Source organism: Pseudogymnoascus destructans (assembly GCF_001641265.1).
Source record: "Pseudogymnoascus destructans isolate 20631-21 unplaced genomic scaffold scaffold_8, whole genome shotgun sequence".
NCBI lineage: Eukaryota > Fungi > Ascomycota > Leotiomycetes > Thelebolales > Thelebolaceae > Pseudogymnoascus > Pseudogymnoascus destructans.
Window position 1 is genome coordinate 505,957 of NW_020167527.1, and position 21,751 is coordinate 527,707.

Here is a 21,751-nt window from a genome sequence, read left to right on the forward strand (position 1 = left end):
GTTGAGGGTAAAAGGGAGAATGAATACATGGAGATTCAACCATCCCCAGACTCTCCAACAACCTCCTCTGCTTACTTATTGCCTCAATTGACACTCCCAATTCAAGATCAGCTACAATTCTTGCTCGACAATGTCCAGCCGCCTGCCACGAAGCCTGGCACACGCCGCCGTCCGTTCCCCGTCCCCGTCCCCCTCCGTTCCCAGCCGACATCGTTCCACAGCTGCGGCATTCGGGCCCCGACGCTTCCCCGCCAAAATGTTCCCCTCCCACCCCTCATTACGTCTGTCCATGATTTCGGAGCAAATAAAACAATCCTCCCCCGCTCTGAACTCGAGAGGCCTGCAAACCACTTCAACACGATCAATCAACACTACAACTACAAACAACACAACTACAATGTCTCGTCCTACCCTCCTCATTCCAGGTCCCATCGAGTTCGATGATGCCGTCCTCCAGGCCATGAGCCACCACAGGTACGAAATGACGTCCTTCTGAAGCTCTCCTTGAAACCCCTCCAATGCTTACCCCTCCCCCTCCAGCGAGAGCCACACAGCCCCCGGCTTCATCTCGGTCTTCGGCGACACCCTCACCCAACTCCGCCAACTCTTCCAAACCACCTCCCCCGCCTCGCAGCCCCTCGTCGTCTCCGGCTCCGGCACCCTAGGCTGGGACCTCGTCGCCGCCAACCTCTCCGAAGCCGGCGACAACGCGCTGGTCCTGCACACCGGTTACTTCGCCAACTCCTTCGCCGACTGCCTCGAGACGTACGGCGCGAATGTTACGCAGCTCAAGGCCCCCATCGGGAGCAGGCCGCAGCTGCCGGAGATTGAGAAGGCGCTGAAGGAGAAGAAGTATAAGCTTGTCACAGTCACTCACGTTGATACGTCGACTGGTGTCCTGAGCGACCTTAAGGAGTTGTCGGAGCTCATCCAGCGCGTGTCTCCTGAGACCCTCCTCGTTGTCGATGGTGTCTGCAGTGTCGGATCGGAGGAAGTCCTCTTCGACGAGTGGAAACTCGACGTCGTCCTTACCGGCTCCCAGAAGGGTCTTGGTTGCCCAGCTGGCCTGTCTATCAACATGTACTCCGGCCGCGCCATCGAGGTCTTCAAGGCCCGCAAAACCCCTCCCGCATCCTACTTCGCCTCGCTCAAGAACTGGATCCCTAGTAAGCTTTCCCACCCCATTTCGCCCCCTCCCTTCCCCACCCAACTTCCCCACCCAACTTCCTCACCCAACTTCCCCATACCACATCCGACCGGACGAACTCTAACAACTACACAGTCATGCAAAACTACGAAGCCAAAAAGCCCTCCTACTTCGCCACCCCCTCCCCCCAACTAATCCACGCCCTCCACACCTCCCTCACCCAAATCCTCTCCCTCCCCCTCTCCACCCGCTTCGCCGCCCAAAAAGCCGCATCCGCCCGCGTCAAGTCCGCCGTCGCCTCTCTCGGTCTCAAGCAGATCGCTCTCAACCCCGCTGACCAGGCAAACGGTATGACCACCATCTACCTCCCCGAGGGCGTTGCGGTGCCGACGATCCTGCCGGTGTTGTTGAAGAAGGGGGTTATTTTTGCGGGGGGGTTGCATAAGGAGATTGCGAGCAAGTATATTAGGGTTGGGCATATGGGGGTTAGTGTGCATGATGCGGGGAGGGGGGATGTGGAGAAGGCGATTAGGGCGCTGGGAGAGGCGTTGGAGGAGGTGGGGTATAAGAAGGCTTAGGGGGGGGGGAAGATGATGAGAAGGGTTTGTATAAATTGAATTATTATAAGTATACTTCCGTTTAATAGATGATGAGAATGGTGGGTTGCTATATCGACTGTCCCCGTGAAGTGATTTGTATCCCACCACCCCAGAATCCCCAACCCAACCTTCCAAACACAGAAAGCCCCATCCGAATCACCTACCCAGAGAGCACCAGCGCCATATCTCCAGTAGCACGCGCACATGAATACGTCCCCCCCACACAAAGTCCGGGGAACAAAGCATCCACTCATTTGATGACACCGGAGCGGGAGGATATGGTGGGGTTACGGCGCAAGATGACGGCACCAGTACCGTTGAGATGGAAGAAGCATATGTGCGTAGGGGTTTCTGCTGTCATCACGTTCCTACTGTCACCGCCCCCCTCCCCACCACCGCACCTCTAGCGATGCCATAAACTGATCCTTGGGGCGTTCGAGAGAGTATTGCAAGAATTCCATCTGGGATTCATCATCACCACCCATTGTTGCTACCACAGCTTTCGCTGAGATGCTGATTATGATGTACGTTTCATAAATCTCTATATAGAAAGCGTTGAGTTGAGTTGTTGTATCTTGATACGTCGTAGAATACACAACAGCTATAATCATATAGCTGTTGTGTATTCTACGACGTATCTGTGAGGTTGTCGATGAGGTTATATATGATCTGGCTGATTGCTTTGGCTTCTTCAGTCCCTCGTCCGTGGTCCCTCCAAGTTATGCTTGATTTCACTTTATCCTTTGCGAATCCATAGTTCTACGAAATACATTCTGTTTGCCGTCAGGGAACCTATATATAACATCTTTTGCTCGCCTTCAACGAATTTATATTATACTCAACTTAGTGAATTCTTGAAGGGGGTCCTGCGGGGTGGTGGATAAATCTGGAAATAAAATGAAACCAACTATAAGAAGGGAAGTGAGGCTGCTTTACGTTCTGACACCAACTATAATGTCTCGTAAGCTAGATGAGCCCTCATCAAGTCCAACCAGAATGTCCACATATACGACAATGATGGTCAAGTTCTGGTTGAAGGACGGCTGCAATATATTATACGGCGATAGTAGTATATGGTGCGAGGAGTGTTTGGAGATCACAGTATACAGTGACAGCAGTATGTTATGACGGGAGACGGTGGCAGGATTACTCACACGGTGACAGCAGGAACCCCTATTTTTCACTTTCGCATCCTCACACATCATTCAGCCTCACCAAGGATCTCGATTTGGCTGTAGTATTTGACAGCAGGTTGGATGGGGCTGCGACGTATTTGGGAATTTGTCGAGTCCGAACATCAGCCTTGTGAGAAATTCCTGGAGGGTCTTCAAATACACTTGCTTTCACTTGAGAGTTTCTATCGATGCAGCAGTATTTTTCCTCCTGCTCCATTGCTCTTTTGTGCATTCAATGCTGTCATTCTGGAATAGTTGGATATTTTTCGGGTGTGAGCACTGCCCAAACCTTGGGATCTTACTGATATCCTGTACAGGCACATAGATCCGGACCTAATTTGGTGTTGGCTGAAAAAAAGACGGGGGGGTATTTGGAGGCGGTTTTTATACTGTGGTGTGGCCTTTGGAAGTGCTCAGGGGTGCAGGGAGAGCTCTCCAGTATCACAAAAAATTTGAAGTCATCGTCGTAATTATTGGAAGCAGTGTTTAGCCCGAGTTGCAGCCCATATAGGGTATCAATCAAATCACCACGCATAGTAATAGAAAAGGTTATCAAGTAGAAGTACGACAACTAATACGACAGTAGCGACGAATCGAAGCGCTCATGTGGTAAAACAAGAGCTGCAGCAAGAGTAGGCGCGAGGAAAACTAGATTGAGATTGAAATATCTGCCATTGCGGGAGACCGTTTGAGATATCACCGTTGATATCTCGCGAGTTTATCGATGAATGTGTCAAGGTTCTCACCGTCACTGTCCCCACGATAGTCCTTATCGCCATCCTCATAATCATCATTGTCGCTGTCGTCTCCGACAAAGTCGTCAAGCTCATCGTCATCGCCCTCATCATTGTCATAATCTTCATCGTGGTCCCCATCATCCTTGGCAACGCTCATTTCCTCGCTTTTGTCGCCATCCGCGTCATTCCTTTTATCATCCTCAGCAACTGATGTTTTGTCGACTTCCCCATCATCCTGATCATTTTAGCAACTGATATTCGGCTTCCCCGTCATCTTTGTCATCTTCAGTAACCGCCTTTCCGTCCCTTTCCCCGTCATTTCCATCATTCCTCTCCGCAGGTTTTATTTTCCCCATCAGGAACCTCCGTCCGTCTTTGAAGCTGCCTACACTGTTAGTAAGCCCCAGCACCAATCCATCAACAGGCAGCATCCACCACTTACCTTCTCATCAATTGACCCCTTGATCCCCTCCCTCTTCTTCAACGTCTCAAACAACTCCGTCGTGCTCTTCTTTAGCTCCACAGTCGAATCATTGAGCCTCTCCAGCACCCCGTACAAGACCTCGTCCGGCTCCACCTTCATATCCACCAGCGCCCCCTTGAGCGCGTCTTGGAGGTCTTTGATATCACACATGCAGCCATTTTCCGCACTCTGCGGTTTTTTACATAGGCTTCTTCGAGTGAGGCGAGCTTGGCCTTGGCGGAGAGGATCTTACGCTCTTCTTCAGCTTCGGAGTCGATGTCCGGCTCCTCGGTTGCTGCCTTGATTTGAGAGGCCATTGGGGAAGCGCCAGAGACTGAGGCTGGCGCGGTGGGTGGCGCTGTATCGGAGGGTGTGAGCGGTTCAATGGCGTATTTTTATTGGTTTGGGATGTCGACGAGGGAACGTTGCCGGGGGAATCTGTGTCTGAGATTATGGTGGGTTTATCGGTGGTGTTTTCCTTGGTTTTAGAAGTCATCGAGGGAGCGTCGGACAAGTCGGAGTCGGAGTCTGTAGCTGATACATTAGCCTTTTTCTTGGTTCAACAAGATAGTGGGCAGTCACCATCTTCATTTGACTCAGGCACGGCGTAGCGCTTGGGTTGAGTAAGTCGGGGACGAAGATTTCGAGTAGGGCGGTCTGCCTCCGGCGAGGGGGGCGTTTGCGTGTAGAAGATGGGGGTCGAAGATTTCGAGGAGGATATTCAATCAGTCGTAGCAGGTTCTGGAGTTGCTCGGGTGTTAAAGAGGGCGTAGCGCCGATTGGATCCATTGTATTGTGAGATCTTTTGTGCCTACGAGGGATAATAGCCTGGGAGTGCGGTGTGTGAGTTCGAGCAGTGAGACTGGAATTGCGAAGTTGTAACAGGGAAGTTGAAGAGAGGAAAATGTGAAAATATGAACTTAAGAGGAAATATACAAATGAAAGCACGCCTGACGTAACTAAACAGTAAACCTGGTGGTGTATCTGGGTGTAGTGGTGATAACTTCAAAGTAGCATGGTAAGATTCGAGACCGATAATGCGACAGGCCCAAGAATATGGAAAGGCAAGGTGGCGGAGAAGGGGTGAAAGGTTCACCAAGAAAGATCTAGGGTGTCACAAATTCAAGACAGGGCTCCGAATAACGATATTGGATGGCAACTTGCCTATTATATTTACCACTGCACTGACTCCACAGAGTGTGCAACAACTATTTCGATATCACCATGACTTCGCCTTACCAAACCCCCAAAACGCCCGCTAAATCCAATCCACAGCCTACCCAATACAGTATCTCCAATCTCACCTCAATTCACCTCCCCCTCAAATCCGGATCAACCTCGGTCCCCAGGTCATTCCCCTCCATAAACACCCTATTCCTCAGAGCATCAGGCATATACTCTTGCTTCACCCTCCCATCCTTATAATTCGGGTTATACTTATACTCCGCCCCGTACCCCAACTCCTTCATCAGCTTCGTCGGCGCATTCCTGAGATGCACAGGGATAGGGAGACTGGCCACCCCTGGCTCCCCAAGCGCCGCGTAGGCGTTATTCAGACTTCGATATGATCGCGTTGATTTAGGGGCGAGTGAGAGCGCTACGGTGCAATGGCCTAGTGCGATCCGGCATTCGGGCATACCTATCTTCTCAACTGCTGTGTAGGTGGCGGTTGCTAGGGAGAGCATGCTGTTGTCCGCCAGGCCGACGTCTTCAGATGCTACGACCACTAGCCGCCGGGCGATGAACAGAGGGTCTTCGCCCGATTGCAGCATGCGTGCCAGATAGTACAGTGCGGCCGTTGGGTCGGACCCTCGGATCGACTTGTGCAGTGCGGAGATCGTGTCGTAGTGCTGGTCGCCAGCACGGTCGTAGACGAGGGTCTTGGTAAGGGCGGTTTTGATGTCCTCTTTTGTCGTATCCGGCCTGTTGGATATGGAGGCGGAGAGTTCAAGGAGGTTCAGCGCTGTGCGTGCGTCACCATCCGAGAATGCTGCCAGGTAGGCGATCAGTTCCGAATCAACCAGTTCTGAGGGTTTTGTATCCAGGACGCCTTCAGTGGTAAGAGCCCGTTCCAGTATCAGACGTATATGCTCATCTGTGAGCTTCTGTAACGTAAAAGTCCGGCACCGTGATAACAGTGCATTCTGGACTTTGAACGAGGGGTTCTCGGTCGTGGCCCCTATCAGCGTGATCTGGCCCGACTCGACAGGCCCTAAGAACACATCCTGCTGCGACTTTGAGAAGCGGTGGATCTCATCGCAGAATATAATTGTTTTCCGGCCAGTGAGACCCAGCTCGCCCCGCGCCTCGGCAAAGATCTTCTTGCACTCCCCAACCCCCGAACTCGTACTGTTGATTTCGACGAAGCGGCTCCCGACCATAGAGGCAATGCACCGAGCTATCGTGGTCTTGCCCGTTCCCGCTCCGCCCCAGAGGATCATCGATGGTACGCGGTCTTGCTCGATGAGGTTTCGAAGGATTCCTTTGGGTCCAACTAATTCCTGGCCGCATACATCGTCGAGGGTTCGAGGTCGCATCCGCTCTGCGAGAGGCGCTGCCTTGTGAAAGGCATTGACCTTTGGCTTCTTTGCTGTCGGCGGCTGTTCATTTTCTACAGGTTCTCGTCGAACTGCAGGCGTTTCCTCCTCGAATGACCGTTTTCTCTGAGACGACAACGGCGTACTCTGCACATCATTTATCGAAGGTTTCGAGTCTCCATTTGTGCTAGACTTCGGGGTGCTAATCGGAAGGCTTCGCTTGGGCCCAGGTGTCTGGAAGAAGTTCGAGAGGCCATTTCCAGCCGGTTGAGTAGATGGTTGGGTACTATCGATGTGGGTTTCGCAATTGGAATCGATGTGGTGATTGATATCCTTTGGCTTAACAAGCTTATCACATATCGGGCAAGCAACCATTGTGAACTTTATATAATATAAATCCCAAACCACTCGCGCCTCCCTTAGTCGCGAGTCTGGTCTGGGAGGCGCGTTTTGGCGGTGTGTAGTGGCAAAATAGTTAATTAGCGGAATATACATAACCCGATAGTAGTGGCCTGGAAATAGGGGTACGGGGCAACTCTACGGACGGGACCAGGCAAGAGAGAGATAGGGGCAACATGCAATATGGGTTTAACGGTAGTTGGTATCAAGAGCAGACTACTATGTTGACTACAAAAGCTATATATGAGGACCTTGCTTCTGAAAATTTGAAGAGGGAGGTTTAGAGAGCGTTCAGGATAGGATAGCAGTGTAAGCTGCCTTTGGCTGGAAGTTCGCGTCAAAGAGAAGCGGGTTGCTGCTTGCTCTGCAGGAGTCTGGGTCACGCACACCCCAAACGGTCACACCGACACACTTGACCTTGTTGAGGCAGCCATTTACAACATTGACGTAGTCGGTAGCCGATGCACCGACAATGTCCAGCTCAGTGACAGCAACCTCGGAGACACCAGAAGCAGCAAGGACCTTGATGGCGCCTGCCAAACCAGCGCCACCACCAGACTGGAGATGGCCTTGAGTTCCGATACCGTCAATTGGGACGCCAGCAGCGATCCACTTCTTGACGTGTGCGGCCATGCCGGTGGTGACCTTGGCGTATGTGGCACTGTCAAGTTGTAGTTGTTGATGTACAGCTTGGCGTTGGGGTCTGCAGCGCGTGCAGCCTTGAAAGCAATGCTGACGAAATCCTCCGCAAGGACCCTGGAGAAGACAGAGTCACGCATGGAGCCGTCCTCGTTGAAAATCTCATTGACGACATCCCACTATTATCATTAGTCTCTGCTCACCAACTGACTATAGATATAGACTTACTTGAAGGATCTTGCCCTTGTAGCGAGTCATGACGGTGGTGACGTGGTTTTGGATGACGCATATCAATGTCGCCTTGTCGGTAATCGCACTCACCCATGATGGGAGCTGGCTGTGCCAGACTGAGAATGTTAGTCAAGACCAAACAACGGCCAGGTTCGACAGAACTCACCCAGGGTGTTGCCACGGATCAGTTTTCCGTTGGTCTGGGCCCAGTTCACTAGATAATCGGCTCCAGTCCAGCCAAAGTTGCCTTGCTATGCTGCATATTGTCAGCTTTAATCAAGAGCCATGGTTCGGTCGACTCACGTTCAATGGAATCCCACTTCATGCTGTTCTCCGGGGTGGCTTGACTAAAGTCTGCCTGGATGATCAGAGCGCTTCCGCTGGTCAATCTGCCCTGGTCTGTGGCAGTGCCGATGTACTTCTTGCCGTGTGCCTTGAATCTTATATCGATGCTGCCGCTGGTGGAGCCGCCCTCTGTGTTGCTAGGGTTTGAGGCGGTCGTGGTCGGGGTGCCGCTTCTAGGGTCGCTCGAGGAGACTGGCGGAGAGGTACCCGGGAGGCACTGGGAGTACCCTAGAAAGGTTAGAGTGGTTATATGGGTTGAATGTCTAACCTGCAGGCACTATTATCTAGTTTCTGCGTTCCAACTGATATAGAAATACACTTACTTGGAGAAGGTGCAAACAGAGCCTGACACGTGGACCAGTCCAGCCAGTTCCACCGCGTGTAATTGTCAGAACAGCTCACATGTTCAAGACTTCAATACTCACCTTAATATGCGGGAGAAGTCGAATTGAAGCAGAAGCGGCAGGGAAATAACGTTGTTACCCAAACCATCCATGGGATGTTGCCTGCGTTGCATAATGCTTATAGTGCCAGGTGGATACACTACCGTATCACGCGCATTGTATCGTCTTGACACCCCTGGCACTAGATTTTCCGTCCAGAAACTTCCCTTGCTGCTACCACCAAGCAGTAAACAAGCCCCCTCCCCAATAATGGTTTGTTTCTGTGTGTGGAGTGTATGACCTGTGAGGGAAAAAGCAGATAACGATCGATTGTTAGGCGACCTTAAAGGCGCAAAAAATAACAAAGAGGTTTCTGGAAACCTGGGGCTGGACATCAGAGTAACCCCTGATCCCCATCCCCATACTCCTGATCTTCCAGATCTGTACCAGAACGCTTCTCCGAGGCTGCTTTTAGTGCCCAAGAAGTGCGAACAGAAGCAAAATGATCATAAATCGATGACACTTGAAGTCGGTTCGGTGGACAAAATTCATGTTATCCAGCATGCTTCCCACGGCTGAGCACTGAAGTTCAGTACCAAACAAATATCAAGAACACGGTGTATCAATGTCAAGCACAATTACAAAAACCAATCCATTCGCGCGTTCTATCCTACAGTATCCCTCCCCAAATCCCCAACTCCGAACCTCCCCAACTCCAAACCGCCCCCACCTCCACCCCCATCCTCCTCTCCAGCTCGCCGTAAAGGGTCCTCAGACGAGAACTTTGGTGTCAGAGCCGCCGCCAGGCTCTTTCATCGCAGTTCCCGCATCACCAATCGAGCTCGAGCTCCGGCATGGAAGCCGCAACTCTGTGCCGGCTTCCACGCCGACGAGCCTCGAAGGTGACCCCACCTATCGTCACCGTCTCGACCTCGAGGTGAATGCCAACTGGTTGTTGGCGGCAACCAGTTGCTTCGTGGCCCTCGAGGCCGGACCGTGACAAGGATGTCAGGGCCGAGGGTGGTACGCCGGCTCCCATGAGCTCGGCGACCAAATGAGAGTGGGCCGTGGAGGGAGTAGCCATGGTCAGTATGCCTCGTGCATACTCACCTCCACGATCCTGCTCGAGAGCAGGATCCTCCACAATTGATGTCAACTCCAGCTCGCGCTGGAGTGACGCGCGGGAGGTGACAGATGGTGGGGGCTTGGTATTGCCATGTCCCGCCGACTCATCTTCACGACTTGGAGCTGGGCCAGCTCCAGGCTCCAAGTCCTCCGCGATTGACGTCGCAACGCCAGATTCCGTCTGTGTTCCAACGGAACACGATGTGAACCCAGTGTCAGTCTGGGTCCCAACTAACACACGAGACTCAACACTGGGTTGAACGGATCTGGCGTTGCGACGGTTCTTTTTCTTCGAGGCCGTCGTGACAGCCGATGTGCCCGGTGGCCGAGATGCAGTGACCCATTCCTGTTGCTCAGGAAGAGGCGCGATCCACTTGCCTCTCTTTGGCTTGACATTCTCCTGAGCAACAGGATACGGAAGCTGTGCCAAATGAGAAGGGCCGGCAGAGATCGGGTTTGTATCATTCGAAGAATGTTCCAGCGAGCGAGGCAATGTCTGAGACGGGTCGGCGATGGATGTGGCGTTATCGGCCACATTGGAAACAGATATGAGGGATTGACCTGGAAGCTTCGGATGAAGGTCGGCAACATGCCCCTCATTGGTTGCGCCATTTGAAGAAAGTTCTGGGACATGCTCCAAAACCCGAGGTGGATTCATCGACTGGTAAGTAGTCTCGTTTCCTTGAGCAGTTGTCTCTGGAAGGGCCCCGGAGGATTCAGATAATTGCAGAAGCTCTGATGCAGCGGTCGGAGTCATTGAGGTTCCAAGTGCTGATGCACGGGATAAGGTACGCATACGAATAAAGTCAATGCTCTGGCGCCTCTCCTCCTTCACGCTGGCTCGGCGGGCTCTCGCTTCCTCGAGGCTTGGTGGTGGTGGCTGCGCTCTCAACTCAGCAATAACCCGAGCTCTATCCTCGTTGATGGACTGGGGCCCATGGGTTGATGCAATATGAGCTCCAGTGTGATTTGAAGTGGCACTGGCGGCAGCAATAACCCGAGAAATTACTTGGGCCTCCACTGAAGCGGCAGCTTGAAGGTCCACTGCATCTTTGGTTGGGGCTTGGGCAGATGCTGTGCCTCCAAGTGGGGCATCAGTTCGAGAAGATGTTGTATGTATAGCTGGGGCAACAGCTTGACGAGATACCGATTTCTTGGCGATGCTTGTGCCTATTGTAGCAATGGTCGTAGATGAAATTGCTTCATTTCTGGCAAGGACTGAGACTGAAACTGAGACTTCTGGAATTATTTGGCCCTGAGCCAGCTGTCCAGCTTGGTCCTCGGATTGGGCAGTGAGTTGAGAAGATTCCTGGCCATGGCTTGACGTGGAGACACGAAGGTTTGTCTGGCGTTGGTTTGCAATAATACTTTTTCCGTCCTTGATCGTTTCAGAGATTCTGGCTTCAGTTTTGTTTGTAGTCGCCTCTTCCAGAAGATGGATGACGTCGGGGGTCTCATCTGTGGTAAACTCGAAGTCATTATCTTCAGTAAATGCCTCCAAAGTTTCCTCGACCTTTGTGGTCTCATCTGCTATCCATTCAGTTAGAGCTACGTCTACACCGGTAACTTTGGGATATTAAACTCACAATTAATCTCCGTAATCTCAGCTTGAACGGTAGCAACACCGCTGGCTTCACCGGCCTGCTCAACTCCATCAATCTTGCGCTTCGTCCTACGGCGCTTGTTCTTGCCTGTTTTCGCTTTTGGTCGCTTTTGGATGAACATGACTGGTTCAAGCCTTGAAAAGCCCCGACTCGATATCGGAATGACCTCCAAACCATAATATAGTTTCGAAACGTTGTTGAAATTCGGAAAGCCTGGATTTCTTCCTTCCATGTTCGCGATACAGTCCTGGGTATCATTGTTCAGACATGTCTGGATCAAGAATCGATGGTTGTCTTTCGCAAACTGATGGAGGTCATCGTGGGTTGGAGAGATGATTGGTGCCTCATCATCAGTATTGGTCTTGCAGCAAAGTGTGTCGATTGAGTCATGCTCGATCTGAAGCGCCTCTGGGTCTTTAGTGAATATTTCGATAATGGTCTCATTGTGGGCCTTCATTCTATTGTAGAGAAAGTCCGTGCTCCATACAGTTTGGCCAAATGTAGTGCCAATGTAGATATAGGGAATGGTGGAGTTTGAAGACGGGAGGCCGTGGCTTGCAGAAAGACGTGAATTCTCATAACCCTGTGATTATTAGTGAATAGGTTTCGTGTGTCTTCACACAGCTATAACTTACCTCAACCCAAATCCTGAGATCGATAAAGCCCTCTTGCTCCCCCAACTTTTTCTCCAGTCTGGTGGCTTGGTAGCCAGTTTTCTGCCAGAAAGCTTCTGGTATGATGCAAGTAGTAAAGTTGTGGCTAATATTGGCATCATACACTGTGTTGGCGTAGGAAGTCATCGTATTTACTGTGACTGGTGATACTGGTGCGATTCCTAGAACGTGATTCCAAAGGAATACCAAGAAGTTATTGTCAAGGTTTCCGGCAGCTGTTTCGTTCCTGTTGACAATCTGGTGCGAGAGAGCAATCCAGGCCCTGTTTATGATACTGGCAGGTATGGCAAAGCCACTCGTATTGGTGATCCGCACAAAAGCTGGAATGCTGAGCTTCTCCTCTTCTGGTGCTTTGCCGCCACCGTCTTTGCTGCTAATAGTCGACATTGTTAGCATAGTTGTAGAACAAGGTTGAAAATAACTGTGAATTTGACAGAAAGAAAGTCGAAAGTAGTGTGGAGTGTTTGGGATGTTGTTGGCGATGTTTGGGGTGTGGTGGCGCCGAGGATCGATCTGGCCAAAGATGGCAACAGGTGCAGTAGTGAAGTCAATCTGCTTGAGAGATATTTGGGATATCCATGTGCCAGTGAAGGTTGTATGAGGAAATGTGAAAGGTGTAGGGGGAATCGGTAGATTGTAGGTGAGACGGGCACTCCGCTCGTTTTCCGGTGAAGGTGTAGGGGCAGTCCGCTCGGGTCGCCCGTGCAACGTAGAAGCAACCGGAAGAGTGTAGGTGAGAAGGACTGCCTGCTCTGGTTGCTAGGGAAGCTATGGCTCTTCTGGGGAATGAGAACGGGGGTGACCCCGGTCACAAATCTCCGCCAAACTGACGCAGGCCAATGAGCTAGCGGAGACAGTGCCCTTTAAATCAAATAGAGAACAAATGAAAACTATGAACTTACACCTTTGCTTTCAAGATTCGAGATTAGGAAACGTTAGGAAACGTTAGGAAACGTTGGTGTAGAAACGATGCCGTTAGAAAATTCGTAAGAGGATGAAGTTATACAAATCGAAGTAAACTTAACTATTATATCAAGGGGATTGTGCGTCGTAAATACGCGAACCACTTAGCGCCTCCTATACTACGTACGGTACGTACTACGTACCGTACGTTGGGTTTATATTGCTTCCCTTAAAGAGCCCCATGACAAAGATAGAGATACTCTCCTACACGTGCCCAAAGTCAAATACCTTCAGGCTAAAGAAATTAAAGGATTGCTTCATAGTGATTTATAAATAACTGCAAGTTTAACGGGTACTTGTATCTCTTAAAATCTTTCCTAGACTGCGTTTAGTAACAAGTGATATTGATAAATTGTAGGGATTTGGTTTGGCTCATTAGTGAAATCCATGACAAGGCTTCTCGGCCTCGCCGGTATAAGCTTGGCATCACATCTTGAACATTAAAAGGAAATAAATAAATATATGCTTCCTCTCCCCTCAGCTTTTATATCAAAATCAGCTTTAGGATAGTACGGCCAGAAATGCGCCGTGAAGAAAGGCATGGGGAATCCCTAACACCTGGGCCCGCTGGGTATCAGATACGACAAAGTGAATAGGAAATTACTGTACATTTAGCATATATAACGTAACTGTAATATATATAAACTGAAATGATTGTATCAAAAGATTACAGGTGCAGTTAGTCATGAGCCTCGATTGCATAGTGATAATATGTCGTTGGAGGTTGCTCAGAAGATTTGACGCGCGCTTCAACTACAAGCGCGCTTGTTGCTTTGGGTTAGCGCGGTTTGACATAGTTTATTGCAAAACCTCTCTTGAACAGTTTGACATAGTTTATCGCAAAACCTCTCTTGAACAGGTTTGACGATCTTCAACACCCTCTTTCGTACGAGATACATATTTGGCCGTTGCAAGCGCATATTTGAGCAGGGCAGCTATAGTGCGGATCTCATCTGTAGCTTGGAGGTTTTTTCTTGCAATATCACTGTTGCGACACTTTCATACCCAAGGCGAAATCCACAAGAAGCAACAGTACTCGATCTACACCACGGCCTCACAAAGATCTATATTGCACTCATGGCCGAACAACCTAGTATCACGTCTATTCTGGCGGCTTTAGGTGAGTTTCAGTATTGCAGATAAATGGCGGTGCACTAACCATCGTAGCTGCTCAACATGGCACTTCACAGAACCAGCAACCACCACAGCCAGGATATCAGGAACAGCAGTACCAACAACAACCACAGGGCCAACCTCAGCATGGATATCCAGCTTCACACTACCCATTGCCTCAGCCAACGCACTCCGGCAACGTTGACCTCAGCAGCATAAAGCCTGTTAATTCTGGAACTGTTAGCATCGCAGATGCCATTGCAAAGGCAAAAGCCATAGCTGCAGAGAAAGGGCTGGCATATGAAAGGCCAGCATACGGTTCCGGCCCTAGGGCTGACGCGTCAATGTCGCACATACAACCTCGATCGCGATCAAGATCCCCGCCTCCTGGTCGCCGAGAGCCATTCCGCGACAACTACAACCCCTACCGAGACGAGCGGAGGCCTGATCGGATGCCTGTGGGGAGAGACCAATATGGTAGAGAACGTTCATTTTCCCCAGCACCACGTGCCCGAGGTGCACAGGAGACATTCTCACCCCCTCGGGCTGGTAATGCGGGGTATAACGTCCGCGAGAGGTCACCAATCGGCAGAGGTGGAGGAGGAGGAGGTGACGGCGATAACTCCGAGATAATCACGATAGAATCTAACCTTGTTGGCCTTATTATTGGCAGACAAGGCGAAAACCTTAGGCGTGTTGAGGCTGAAACCGCTTGCCGTGTCCAATTCATTCCCATCTCCGAGGAGAATGGCCCATTCCGCCAGTGTAAAATCAGTGGTCCGCGAGCACGCCGAGCAGAAGCTATTGCAGAGATCAACCGCATTATTGACGATAGCGGTATGGGCAGTGGTGCTCGAGCCGGAGCAGATCGTCAGGGAAAAGATGCCGCCCCAGCTCGTGCTAGCTCACACCAACCAGCACTGCGCGACGGTGAAGATAGTATGCAAATAATGGTCCCTGACAGAACTGTGGGCCTCATCATTGGCCGCGGTGGTGAGACTATCCGTGATCTACAGGAAAGGAGTGGATGCCACGTCAATATTGTGGGCGAGCAAAAGAGCGTCAATGGCTTGAGACCTGTCAATCTCATCGGTTCACGTGAAGCTGCAGCCCAGGCAAAGGATCTAATTATGGAGATTGTAGAAAGCGACAGCAAGAGTGCGGCTGAAAAGGGCCGTGCTCCTCCTCCACAAAGGGAGCCTGCCAGAGATGCTAACTACGGTGGGGCAAGCGGAGGTGCTGATAAGGTGAACGACTCAATATATGTTCCTTCGGAAGCTGTCGGCATGATTATTGGCAAGGGAGGCGAAACTATCAAAGACATGCAAAACACCACAGGCTGCAAGATCAACGTAACTCCTTCATCTGGCCCTGGAGAGGTTGAGCGTGAGATTGGCTTGGTTGGATCCAGAGATTCAATTGAGAGAGCTAAGCTGGCCATTGAAGACAAGGTCGAGGCTGTGGTAAGTCCTATCACTTTTTTAAAAAAAAATCTAGCTAACTGTTGTAGCAATTAAAGAATGGAGGTGGGGGTGGTGGTCGGAACAAACCTCAGAATGATCATGTAGATCGCGGCTATTCCCAGCAAGCTTATGGAAGTGCTCAAGGACAGCCTCCACAACAGGGGCAATCTCCAGCAGCGACAGGGGCCGAAGACCCATACGCAGCATGTAAGTACGGCCTTTCAAACTCACTGGACACCCACTGATTAGATATAGATGGCGGTTATCAAGCATATGTTGCACTTTGGTACCAAGTCATGGCTGCTCAACAACAAGGCGGGCAAGCACCAGGCGGCCCGTCACAGCCGCCAGGAACTTCCTAATCCCCGCCCAGACACATCTCTTCGGACATCGACACTATCTTGACTGCTTGACTACATGATTTGATTATTGAGACTCGCCTGACCGAAACTGCACACTGAGACTGTGATGCCAGCACTGGCTGGTATTACATACATGATTGCATGACTTGTTGATCGTTATGAAGCTGCTGAAGATTGATGCCGCAACTCCAAGCTACAGGTCCTGGGCCACGACATGATCCATTGATGATACCCCTCTTGGTAGCCAGGTCGACTTTGTGGTTTTCTTGACCTAGATGACCCATATGACTGCCTGACATGCTTTACTGGCCGTTAGAATGCACCATGACCGCAATGATACTCCCCGGAGTTCTGTCTGCATCCTGGACTCAGCTAACAAAATCTACAAGCACTTCATGCCAGTGTTACAGTTGGATGGAAACAGTTGCATTGCCGATGATATTAAATGCCCTGGTACGGTGGCCCTGTTGCCTTTGTCGTTCGTCAAGGACGTCGCCTATTGACGCCGATCACAAATCCTCTCATTTTCAAATGGACTTGTTAATGGAATGAGAACTGACTGCATGATTTTACGGGTCCGAGGACGAGTATATATCTGCACAGAGTAAGTGGTCGGCATCGTGGTCGTCTTTTGCTATGCGAATATGTATATTGTAGGATTATTAGTTTTGCGCAATGAACACGAAGTTTCTCCAATTCCAACGTATATAAAATTACTTCTAAGAAAGAGCAATCGGGGAGTTGTGCTGTGAGAGTCCTCTGTCATGATAGTGAATGTGATAAGTCATGTGACGTATGTTTTTGTAACGCCTCAGGCTGACATCGCCCTTCGAAAAGTTGAAGCTCCAAACCGCGATCGACTAGCATATCATCCCAGTCTTCCACGATCTGAACTATGAAAAGAAACTAAGAAATATCTTCAAAACGTGTCAATTACGTCAATAACAACAAGTATCAAAGTTTACAGCATAAATTGCATTGTCCACCGAAGTTACAGCCATCATGGTCCAAATCACTGAAGTGAAAGGCAACAGCCGCGAAAACCGCATTTCAACACATACCCATATCAAAGGCCTTGGTCTTCGGCCTGATGGCATAGCTGAGAAGCAATCTGGCGGATTTGTTGGGCAAGTTGCTGCAAGAGAAGTGAGCAAGGAATGGAGCAGTTTATGATTTGCAATCCACTAACCCAGTTCATAGGCATGTGGTGTAGTTGTCGACCTCATTCGAGCACAAAAGATGTCGGGCCGCGCCGTGCTGTTGGCAGGGGGCCCTGGTACCGGGAAGACGGCGCTCGCGCTGGCCCTCAGCCACGAGCTGGGAACCAAGGTTCCATTCTGCCCCATTGTTGGCAGCGAGATCTATTCGACTGAAGTAAAGAAGACCGAGGCGTTGATGGAGAACTTCCGGAGGGCGATTGGTCTGCGTGTGCGGGAGACAAAGGAGGTTTATGAGGGCGAGGTTACAGAGCTCACTCCAGAAGAGACCGAGAATCCTCTGGGCGGTTACGGCAAGACGATCAGTACGCTACTGATCGGGCTGAAGAGCGCCAAGGGCTCGAAGAAACTGCGTCTGGATCCCAGCATTTACGAGGCTATACAAAAGGAGAGAGTGACTGTGGGCGATGTCATCTATATCGAGGCCAACACCGGAGCTTGCAAGCGTGTTGGACGATCCGATGCCTTTGCTACAGAGTTCGATCTAGAAGCGGAAGAATACGTGCCGATACCCAAGGGAGATGTACACAAGAAGAAGGAAATCGTCCAAGACGTGACATTACACGACCTGGATATCGCGAACGCACGCCCTCAAGGTGGTCAGGATATTATGAGCATGATGGGACAGCTGATGAAGCCAAAGATGACCGAAATCACCGACAAATTGCGCGAGGAGATCAACAAGGTGGTTAGCAAGTATATCGACCAAGGTGTTGCCGAACTGGTTCCCGGAGTGCTCTTTATCGACGAGGTATGCTATAAAATACATCTATAGGAATTGACACGTTCTAACTTAGCACTAGGTTCACATGCTCGACATTGAGTGCTTCACGTATCTGAACCGCGCGTTGGAGTCTCGCATCTCTCCCGTTGTCATCTTGGCATCCAATCGCGGGATGTGCACGATCCGTGGTACGGAAGACATTGTGGCTGCACACGGCATCCCGCCGGATCTGCTTGCGCGCCTTCTCATCGTTCCGACTCACGCCTATGATGCGGAAGAGGTTAAGAGGATTGTCAAGATTCGGGTCGCGACTGAAGGCCTTGCAATCGCAGAGCCTGCGTTGGATAAGGTGGCCGAAGCGGGTACAAACATCAGTTTGAGATATGCGCTGCAACTGCTGGCTCCAGCTTCGATTGTTGCCAGATGCAGAGGGGCACAGGAAATTGGAGTCCAGGATATTTCAGAGTGCCAGGACCTATTCTTAGATGCCGGCAGGAGCGCGGCGGCTATGGTTGGGGATGGGAGCGGGTTCCTGGTTTGATTTCGAAATTTGGGGCGGAAAGGAGTCTCGGAAAGGAAAACGGCGTTCAGATGAGTGATACGAAGAAGCTGTGTCTGTATACTAGGCGGGGGGTGCAGATTTTAACGGAGTACGATAGATAATAAGAATACCACGTGGAAACTTATCCATCCGTTTGGCTTATTTGAGCACCGAGATTTGTCGACAAGTCAAAGTTGGAGGAGAACTGCAGATATGCAGATGTGCAGATCGGAGCGATGCAGCCATCCGTTGATATTTACAAGTTTAACGAGGAATGAGCACTTACCAAGGAATGAGCACTTACCATCCGTTTGCGGGTACTCTATACACTCCACATTTCACAGACCAACATATACCAAACGCAGGTTTTGAGCCGCATGTCGGACGCGTTTCTTTCATGTACCACCCGGCCAGTCGAATAAAATGTCTCTGGCCGGCCAGCCCTGGTGCTCTTACTTTTGTTGGCATTGGTTAACTCCTCTATTTTGATTGCTTTCTGCATTGTGAAGTTATCCAGCCCATGGTAACCTCATCCGTATGGCAGCCTATCCGCATACATGTCTCGCTTTGTATCAAATGGATCAGTTGCTGCTTGTATCGGTGACAGTGCTCTGCGGTATCCTATGATTTTCTTTGTCCAGAACCAGGTTTTGACGCTTATCTGCCGAGACATAAGGGTCAAAAGGTGTGCAGAAAACAAAGAATCTGCTAGTTGTGAGTTGAAGCTTTAGACAAAGGTTTTATTGTGCACAATATCCTTTCATTGAGATTGTTCCCATTGATTTCTTTTCTGGCTTATAATGGTTATTTTCATTCATCGCTATTCTAGTCTACGCTTTGTTATTGTTTCGGTGATAAGGGCCTTTTGACGAGAAGGCTTTCTGCGAGAATCGATTCTGAGATGCCTTACTAAATTCTGTTGGGAATATCCCGTCTTCGGCATTGCTGCGTTTGCGATTTTCATTATCATCCGTACAGTGGATCTAGCCATGGCCGAGGGAGAATCAACTTCTTTTCCGAGCACTCAAATGAGAGACCTTCCAAGGTCACCAACGACTATATCACCATCTTCCTCCAGGAAAGACTCCCTTAGATCATCCAACAATACTGAGAAGGAGTCGGCGCCCTCACCGCCACACACTCGTTTGATGAAGAAGCGGGCGGCGTCTCTCGACACTGATGCTGCCAACAATCCTTCCATTGCGAACCTCTCTCTCCACAGTGCCAGCCTCGAAAGCCCATGGACTGATTCAAATAACCAAGTTTGTCTCTGCCAACCTGATCCAAAGATCCCCCGACCACGAAACGGTACGTACAAACTATCCTCTCTCTTCTGCCATGTTTGTCGTTTTTGGGTCAAGTGCTCGCTGTCGCCTTTGTTTCGTTTGTAAGTTTGATTGGGCACTGGTAGCTAATTACTCTTTGAAGCTTTTATTCTTTACCGTCAGCACTATCAAGGGCAGGTTATTGCACAAAATCCAGGACTGGCCAACCCGGAAATATCAAAGATCATCGGGGCACAGTGGCAAGAGCAATCTATTGAAACTAAAAACGAATGGAAGAGACTAGCCGAGGTTTGTGAAGGCCCTAGAACCCTCTTGAGAGAATTAGAGCTGACAAGAACACTCCAGGAAGAAAAGCACAGGCACCAGCGTCAATATCCAGATTACAGATATCAACCCAGACGACCAGGGAAGCTCAACGGCCCCCGATCTACAGCATCGCCTGACGATCCCTTGAGGTGTCCAAAGTGTAACGGTCGATATTTTTCAACGCCAGGCACACCTCTTACACCATTACCACCTACTCCATCGATAGGAAACTACAACGATAAAACTGCTCATCCGTTCTCACGTGCGATGGACTGCGAGGGTCGCTACACCACCGACTCCCCGGGGCCATTCAACGATTTTCGAACCGGCCCTCCCTATCCACAGACACAAAACCGCCGCCCTCGATTGCATATCGAGGAAGCAGGAGGCCAGTGGCAAGATTCAGACACTGAGGTGCTTCACTCCCCGCGGGCTAAGCGACATAGGCCCAACGACAATCCAACCCCCTATCCCACTCCATCATGGCCGAATGGTCCACAGCGTATATCTCGCGTCCCCGTATCGGCTGCAGCCTATGAGCCTACCCGAATTCCTAACCAACGCGTTGTGGCATATCACCATCATGGAAACCATGGGATGATGGAGCCGCCTCCCCGCTCTACACCTATAAGCGGTCAATTCCCTCCTCATACCCCCAGCCATGTACGGCCTCAAAACCTGGACGACCTGCGCTTGCCGCCTCTGCAAACCAAGATTCCCGTGCCAGGGTCAGCGCAACTACAGCAGCATCAGTTCCACCAGCAACCGCAAATACTGCGGAACAGCAACTCTCAGTCCGTTGAGGCTATGGTTATGACGATCCCATTCCTCAACAAGATCCGCGTCCTCGCCAAAATCGCTCCGCCACTGGCAGCACCAGGTCCCACGAGCCCAACGCAGGAAGTCCGCGGGCCAGTGGTTGCAGTGGAGGGAACAAACCAAAAGCTCGTCGCTGAGGTAGGGGAATACATCGAAAACTGTCTGAAACAGAAAGCAGAATGCCTTGTCAAAACATGGGCCAGCGACTCTCACGCCCTCTCGAAGCGCTCAGTATCAACACCAACCGATATGTCCATGTCCGGTACTGAGAATAACGCTCCAGCGTCAGCCAGCATCACAAGCAACATCCAAAGCAGAGGCCCGATAAACGACTACCTCGAAGCAATCGGCACCTGGCACTCCAAGTCTGCTGAGATCCGCAACTTCGTCTCCACGCGGCCCATAACCACAACCCCTCCAAAATCACCAGAGGGCACCCCAAAGTCACCAGCCCCCACCACAGCTCCGCGCCTCCCTATCGCTCTGCTGCCGAGGGGATTCTCGCTTTCCCTCTCCGACCGTGCTGCGATCCATATCCCGATTAACGATGCGTATGCGCCGGTGGACCACTGGCAGTGGATGGCTACCTTGTGGCGGGGCATTATTGGCGTGGATCTCACGGTGTATGTGTGCAGCGGGGCGATCGGGGATGAGGATGGAAGCCGTAGAGTGCATCCGGGTATGGGGGGAGTGGAGGTCAGGAATGATGCGAGGGCTATTGTTGTTTATGCTCCTGGTGGGAAGTTGGAGGATAAGTGGTTGCGAAGGGTAGGGTTTGAGGTTGCTGAGTTTGTGATTGGAGGGGGGTTAAAGGGGTAGAGTTGTTTTTTTGGTCTGGGGCGGCGGGGAGCGAGGCCTAGTGCTTTAATTTTCTAGAATTGTGTTTTTTTATTAAATTA

The 21,751-nt window shown here is 50.7% G+C and overlaps 8 protein-coding genes across 8 annotated transcripts; 4 read left to right on the top strand and 4 right to left on the bottom strand.

Annotated features, from left to right (window-relative positions):
* Positions 1–397: 397 nt before the first annotated feature.
* Positions 398–1,725, top strand: VC83_03836 (uncharacterized protein; the record flags this gene model as incomplete). The annotated part of the gene is made up of 3 exons (XM_024467478.1): positions 398–474; positions 541–1,166; positions 1,283–1,725. The coding sequence occupies 3 exons, from the start codon at positions 398–400 to the stop codon at positions 1,723–1,725; spliced, it is 1,146 nt and encodes a 381-aa protein (XP_024325075.1).
* Positions 1,726–3,617: 1,892 nt separating this feature from the next.
* VC83_03837 (uncharacterized protein) lies at positions 3,618–4,910 on the bottom strand (the record flags this gene model as incomplete). Its single annotated transcript, XM_024467479.1, has 4 exons — positions 3,618–3,893; positions 4,101–4,310; positions 4,375–4,649; positions 4,718–4,910. 4 exons carry the CDS (start codon positions 4,908–4,910, stop codon positions 3,618–3,620), a joined length of 954 nt encoding a protein of 317 aa, XP_024325074.1.
* Positions 4,911–5,069: 159 nt separating this feature from the next.
* VC83_03838 (uncharacterized protein) lies at positions 5,070–7,082 on the bottom strand. Its single transcript, XM_024467480.1, has one exon. The coding sequence runs from the start codon at positions 7,031–7,033 to the stop codon at positions 5,432–5,434; it is 1,602 nt and encodes a 533-aa protein (XP_024325077.1). The 5' UTR covers positions 7,034–7,082; the 3' UTR covers positions 5,070–5,431.
* A 266-nt stretch (positions 7,083–7,348) lies between these two features.
* Positions 7,349–7,690, bottom strand: VC83_03839 (uncharacterized protein; the record flags this gene model as incomplete). Its single annotated transcript, XM_024467481.1, has 1 exon — positions 7,349–7,690. The coding sequence occupies one exon, from the start codon at positions 7,688–7,690 to the stop codon at positions 7,349–7,351; it is 342 nt and encodes a 113-aa protein (XP_024325076.1).
* Positions 7,691–9,398: 1,708 nt separating this feature from the next.
* VC83_03840 (uncharacterized protein) lies at positions 9,399–13,042 on the bottom strand. The gene is made up of 4 exons (XM_024467482.1): positions 12,961–13,042; positions 12,020–12,431; positions 11,367–11,967; positions 9,399–11,310 (listed from the first exon to the last, which is right to left on the bottom strand). Exons 2-4 carry the CDS (start codon positions 12,182–12,184, stop codon positions 9,485–9,487), a joined length of 2,592 nt encoding a protein of 863 aa, XP_024324897.1. The 5' UTR covers positions 12,185–12,431; positions 12,961–13,042; the 3' UTR covers positions 9,399–9,484.
* An 818-nt stretch (positions 13,043–13,860) lies between these two features.
* Positions 13,861–16,660, top strand: VC83_03841 (uncharacterized protein). The gene is made up of 4 exons (XM_024467483.1): positions 13,861–14,141; positions 14,189–15,597; positions 15,645–15,804; positions 15,853–16,660. The coding sequence occupies exons 1-4, from the start codon at positions 14,099–14,101 to the stop codon at positions 15,957–15,959; spliced, it is 1,719 nt and encodes a 572-aa protein (XP_024324898.1). The 5' UTR covers positions 13,861–14,098; the 3' UTR covers positions 15,960–16,660.
* Positions 16,661–16,736: 76 nt separating this feature from the next.
* RVB1 (RuvB ATP-dependent DNA helicase pontin) lies at positions 16,737–18,552 on the top strand. The gene is made up of 3 exons (XM_024467484.1): positions 16,737–17,105; positions 17,160–17,927; positions 17,980–18,552. Exons 1-3 carry the CDS (start codon positions 16,962–16,964, stop codon positions 18,439–18,441), a joined length of 1,374 nt encoding a protein of 457 aa, XP_024324899.1. The 5' UTR covers positions 16,737–16,961; the 3' UTR covers positions 18,442–18,552.
* An 865-nt stretch (positions 18,553–19,417) lies between these two features.
* Positions 19,418–21,671, top strand: VC83_03843 (uncharacterized protein; the record flags this gene model as incomplete). Its single annotated transcript, XM_024467485.1, has 3 exons — positions 19,418–19,749; positions 19,870–20,015; positions 20,073–21,671. The coding sequence occupies exons 1-3, from the start codon at positions 19,431–19,433 to the stop codon at positions 21,669–21,671; spliced, it is 2,064 nt and encodes a 687-aa protein (XP_024324900.1). The 5' UTR covers positions 19,418–19,430.
* Between the last annotated feature and the right edge of the window lie 80 nt (positions 21,672–21,751).

Excerpts from the sequence above, each read along its gene's own strand:
- VC83_03840 (XM_024467482.1), bottom strand. The coding sequence starts at position 12,184 with ATGACTTCCTACGCCAACACAGTGTATGATGCCAATATTAGCCACAAC. Across the intron at positions 11,968-12,019 it reads ATCTCAGGATTTGGGTTGAG|GGTTATGAGAATTCACGTCT; the intron begins GTAAGTTATAGC and ends TAATAATCACAG. Across the intron at positions 11,311-11,366 it reads TGAGATTACGGAGATTAATT|CAGATGAGACCACAAAGGTC; the intron begins GTGAGTTTAATA and ends CTGAATGGATAG.
- RVB1 (XM_024467484.1), top strand. The coding sequence starts at position 16,962 with ATGGTCCAAATCACTGAAGTGAAAGGCAACAGCCGCGAAAACCGCATT. Across the intron at positions 17,106-17,159 it reads GGCAAGTTGCTGCAAGAGAA|GCATGTGGTGTAGTTGTCGA; the intron begins GTGAGCAAGGAA and ends CCCAGTTCATAG. Across the intron at positions 17,928-17,979 it reads GAGTGCTCTTTATCGACGAG|GTTCACATGCTCGACATTGA; the intron begins GTATGCTATAAA and ends ACTTAGCACTAG.
- VC83_03841 (XM_024467483.1), top strand. The coding sequence starts at position 14,099 with ATGGCCGAACAACCTAGTATCACGTCTATTCTGGCGGCTTTAG. Across the intron at positions 14,142-14,188 it reads GTCTATTCTGGCGGCTTTAG|CTGCTCAACATGGCACTTCA; the intron begins GTGAGTTTCAGT and ends TAACCATCGTAG. Across the intron at positions 15,598-15,644 it reads AAGACAAGGTCGAGGCTGTG|CAATTAAAGAATGGAGGTGG; the intron begins GTAAGTCCTATC and ends TAACTGTTGTAG.
- VC83_03838 (XM_024467480.1), bottom strand. The coding sequence starts at position 7,033 with ATGGTTGCTTGCCCGATATGTGATAAGCTTGTTAAGCCAAAGGATATC.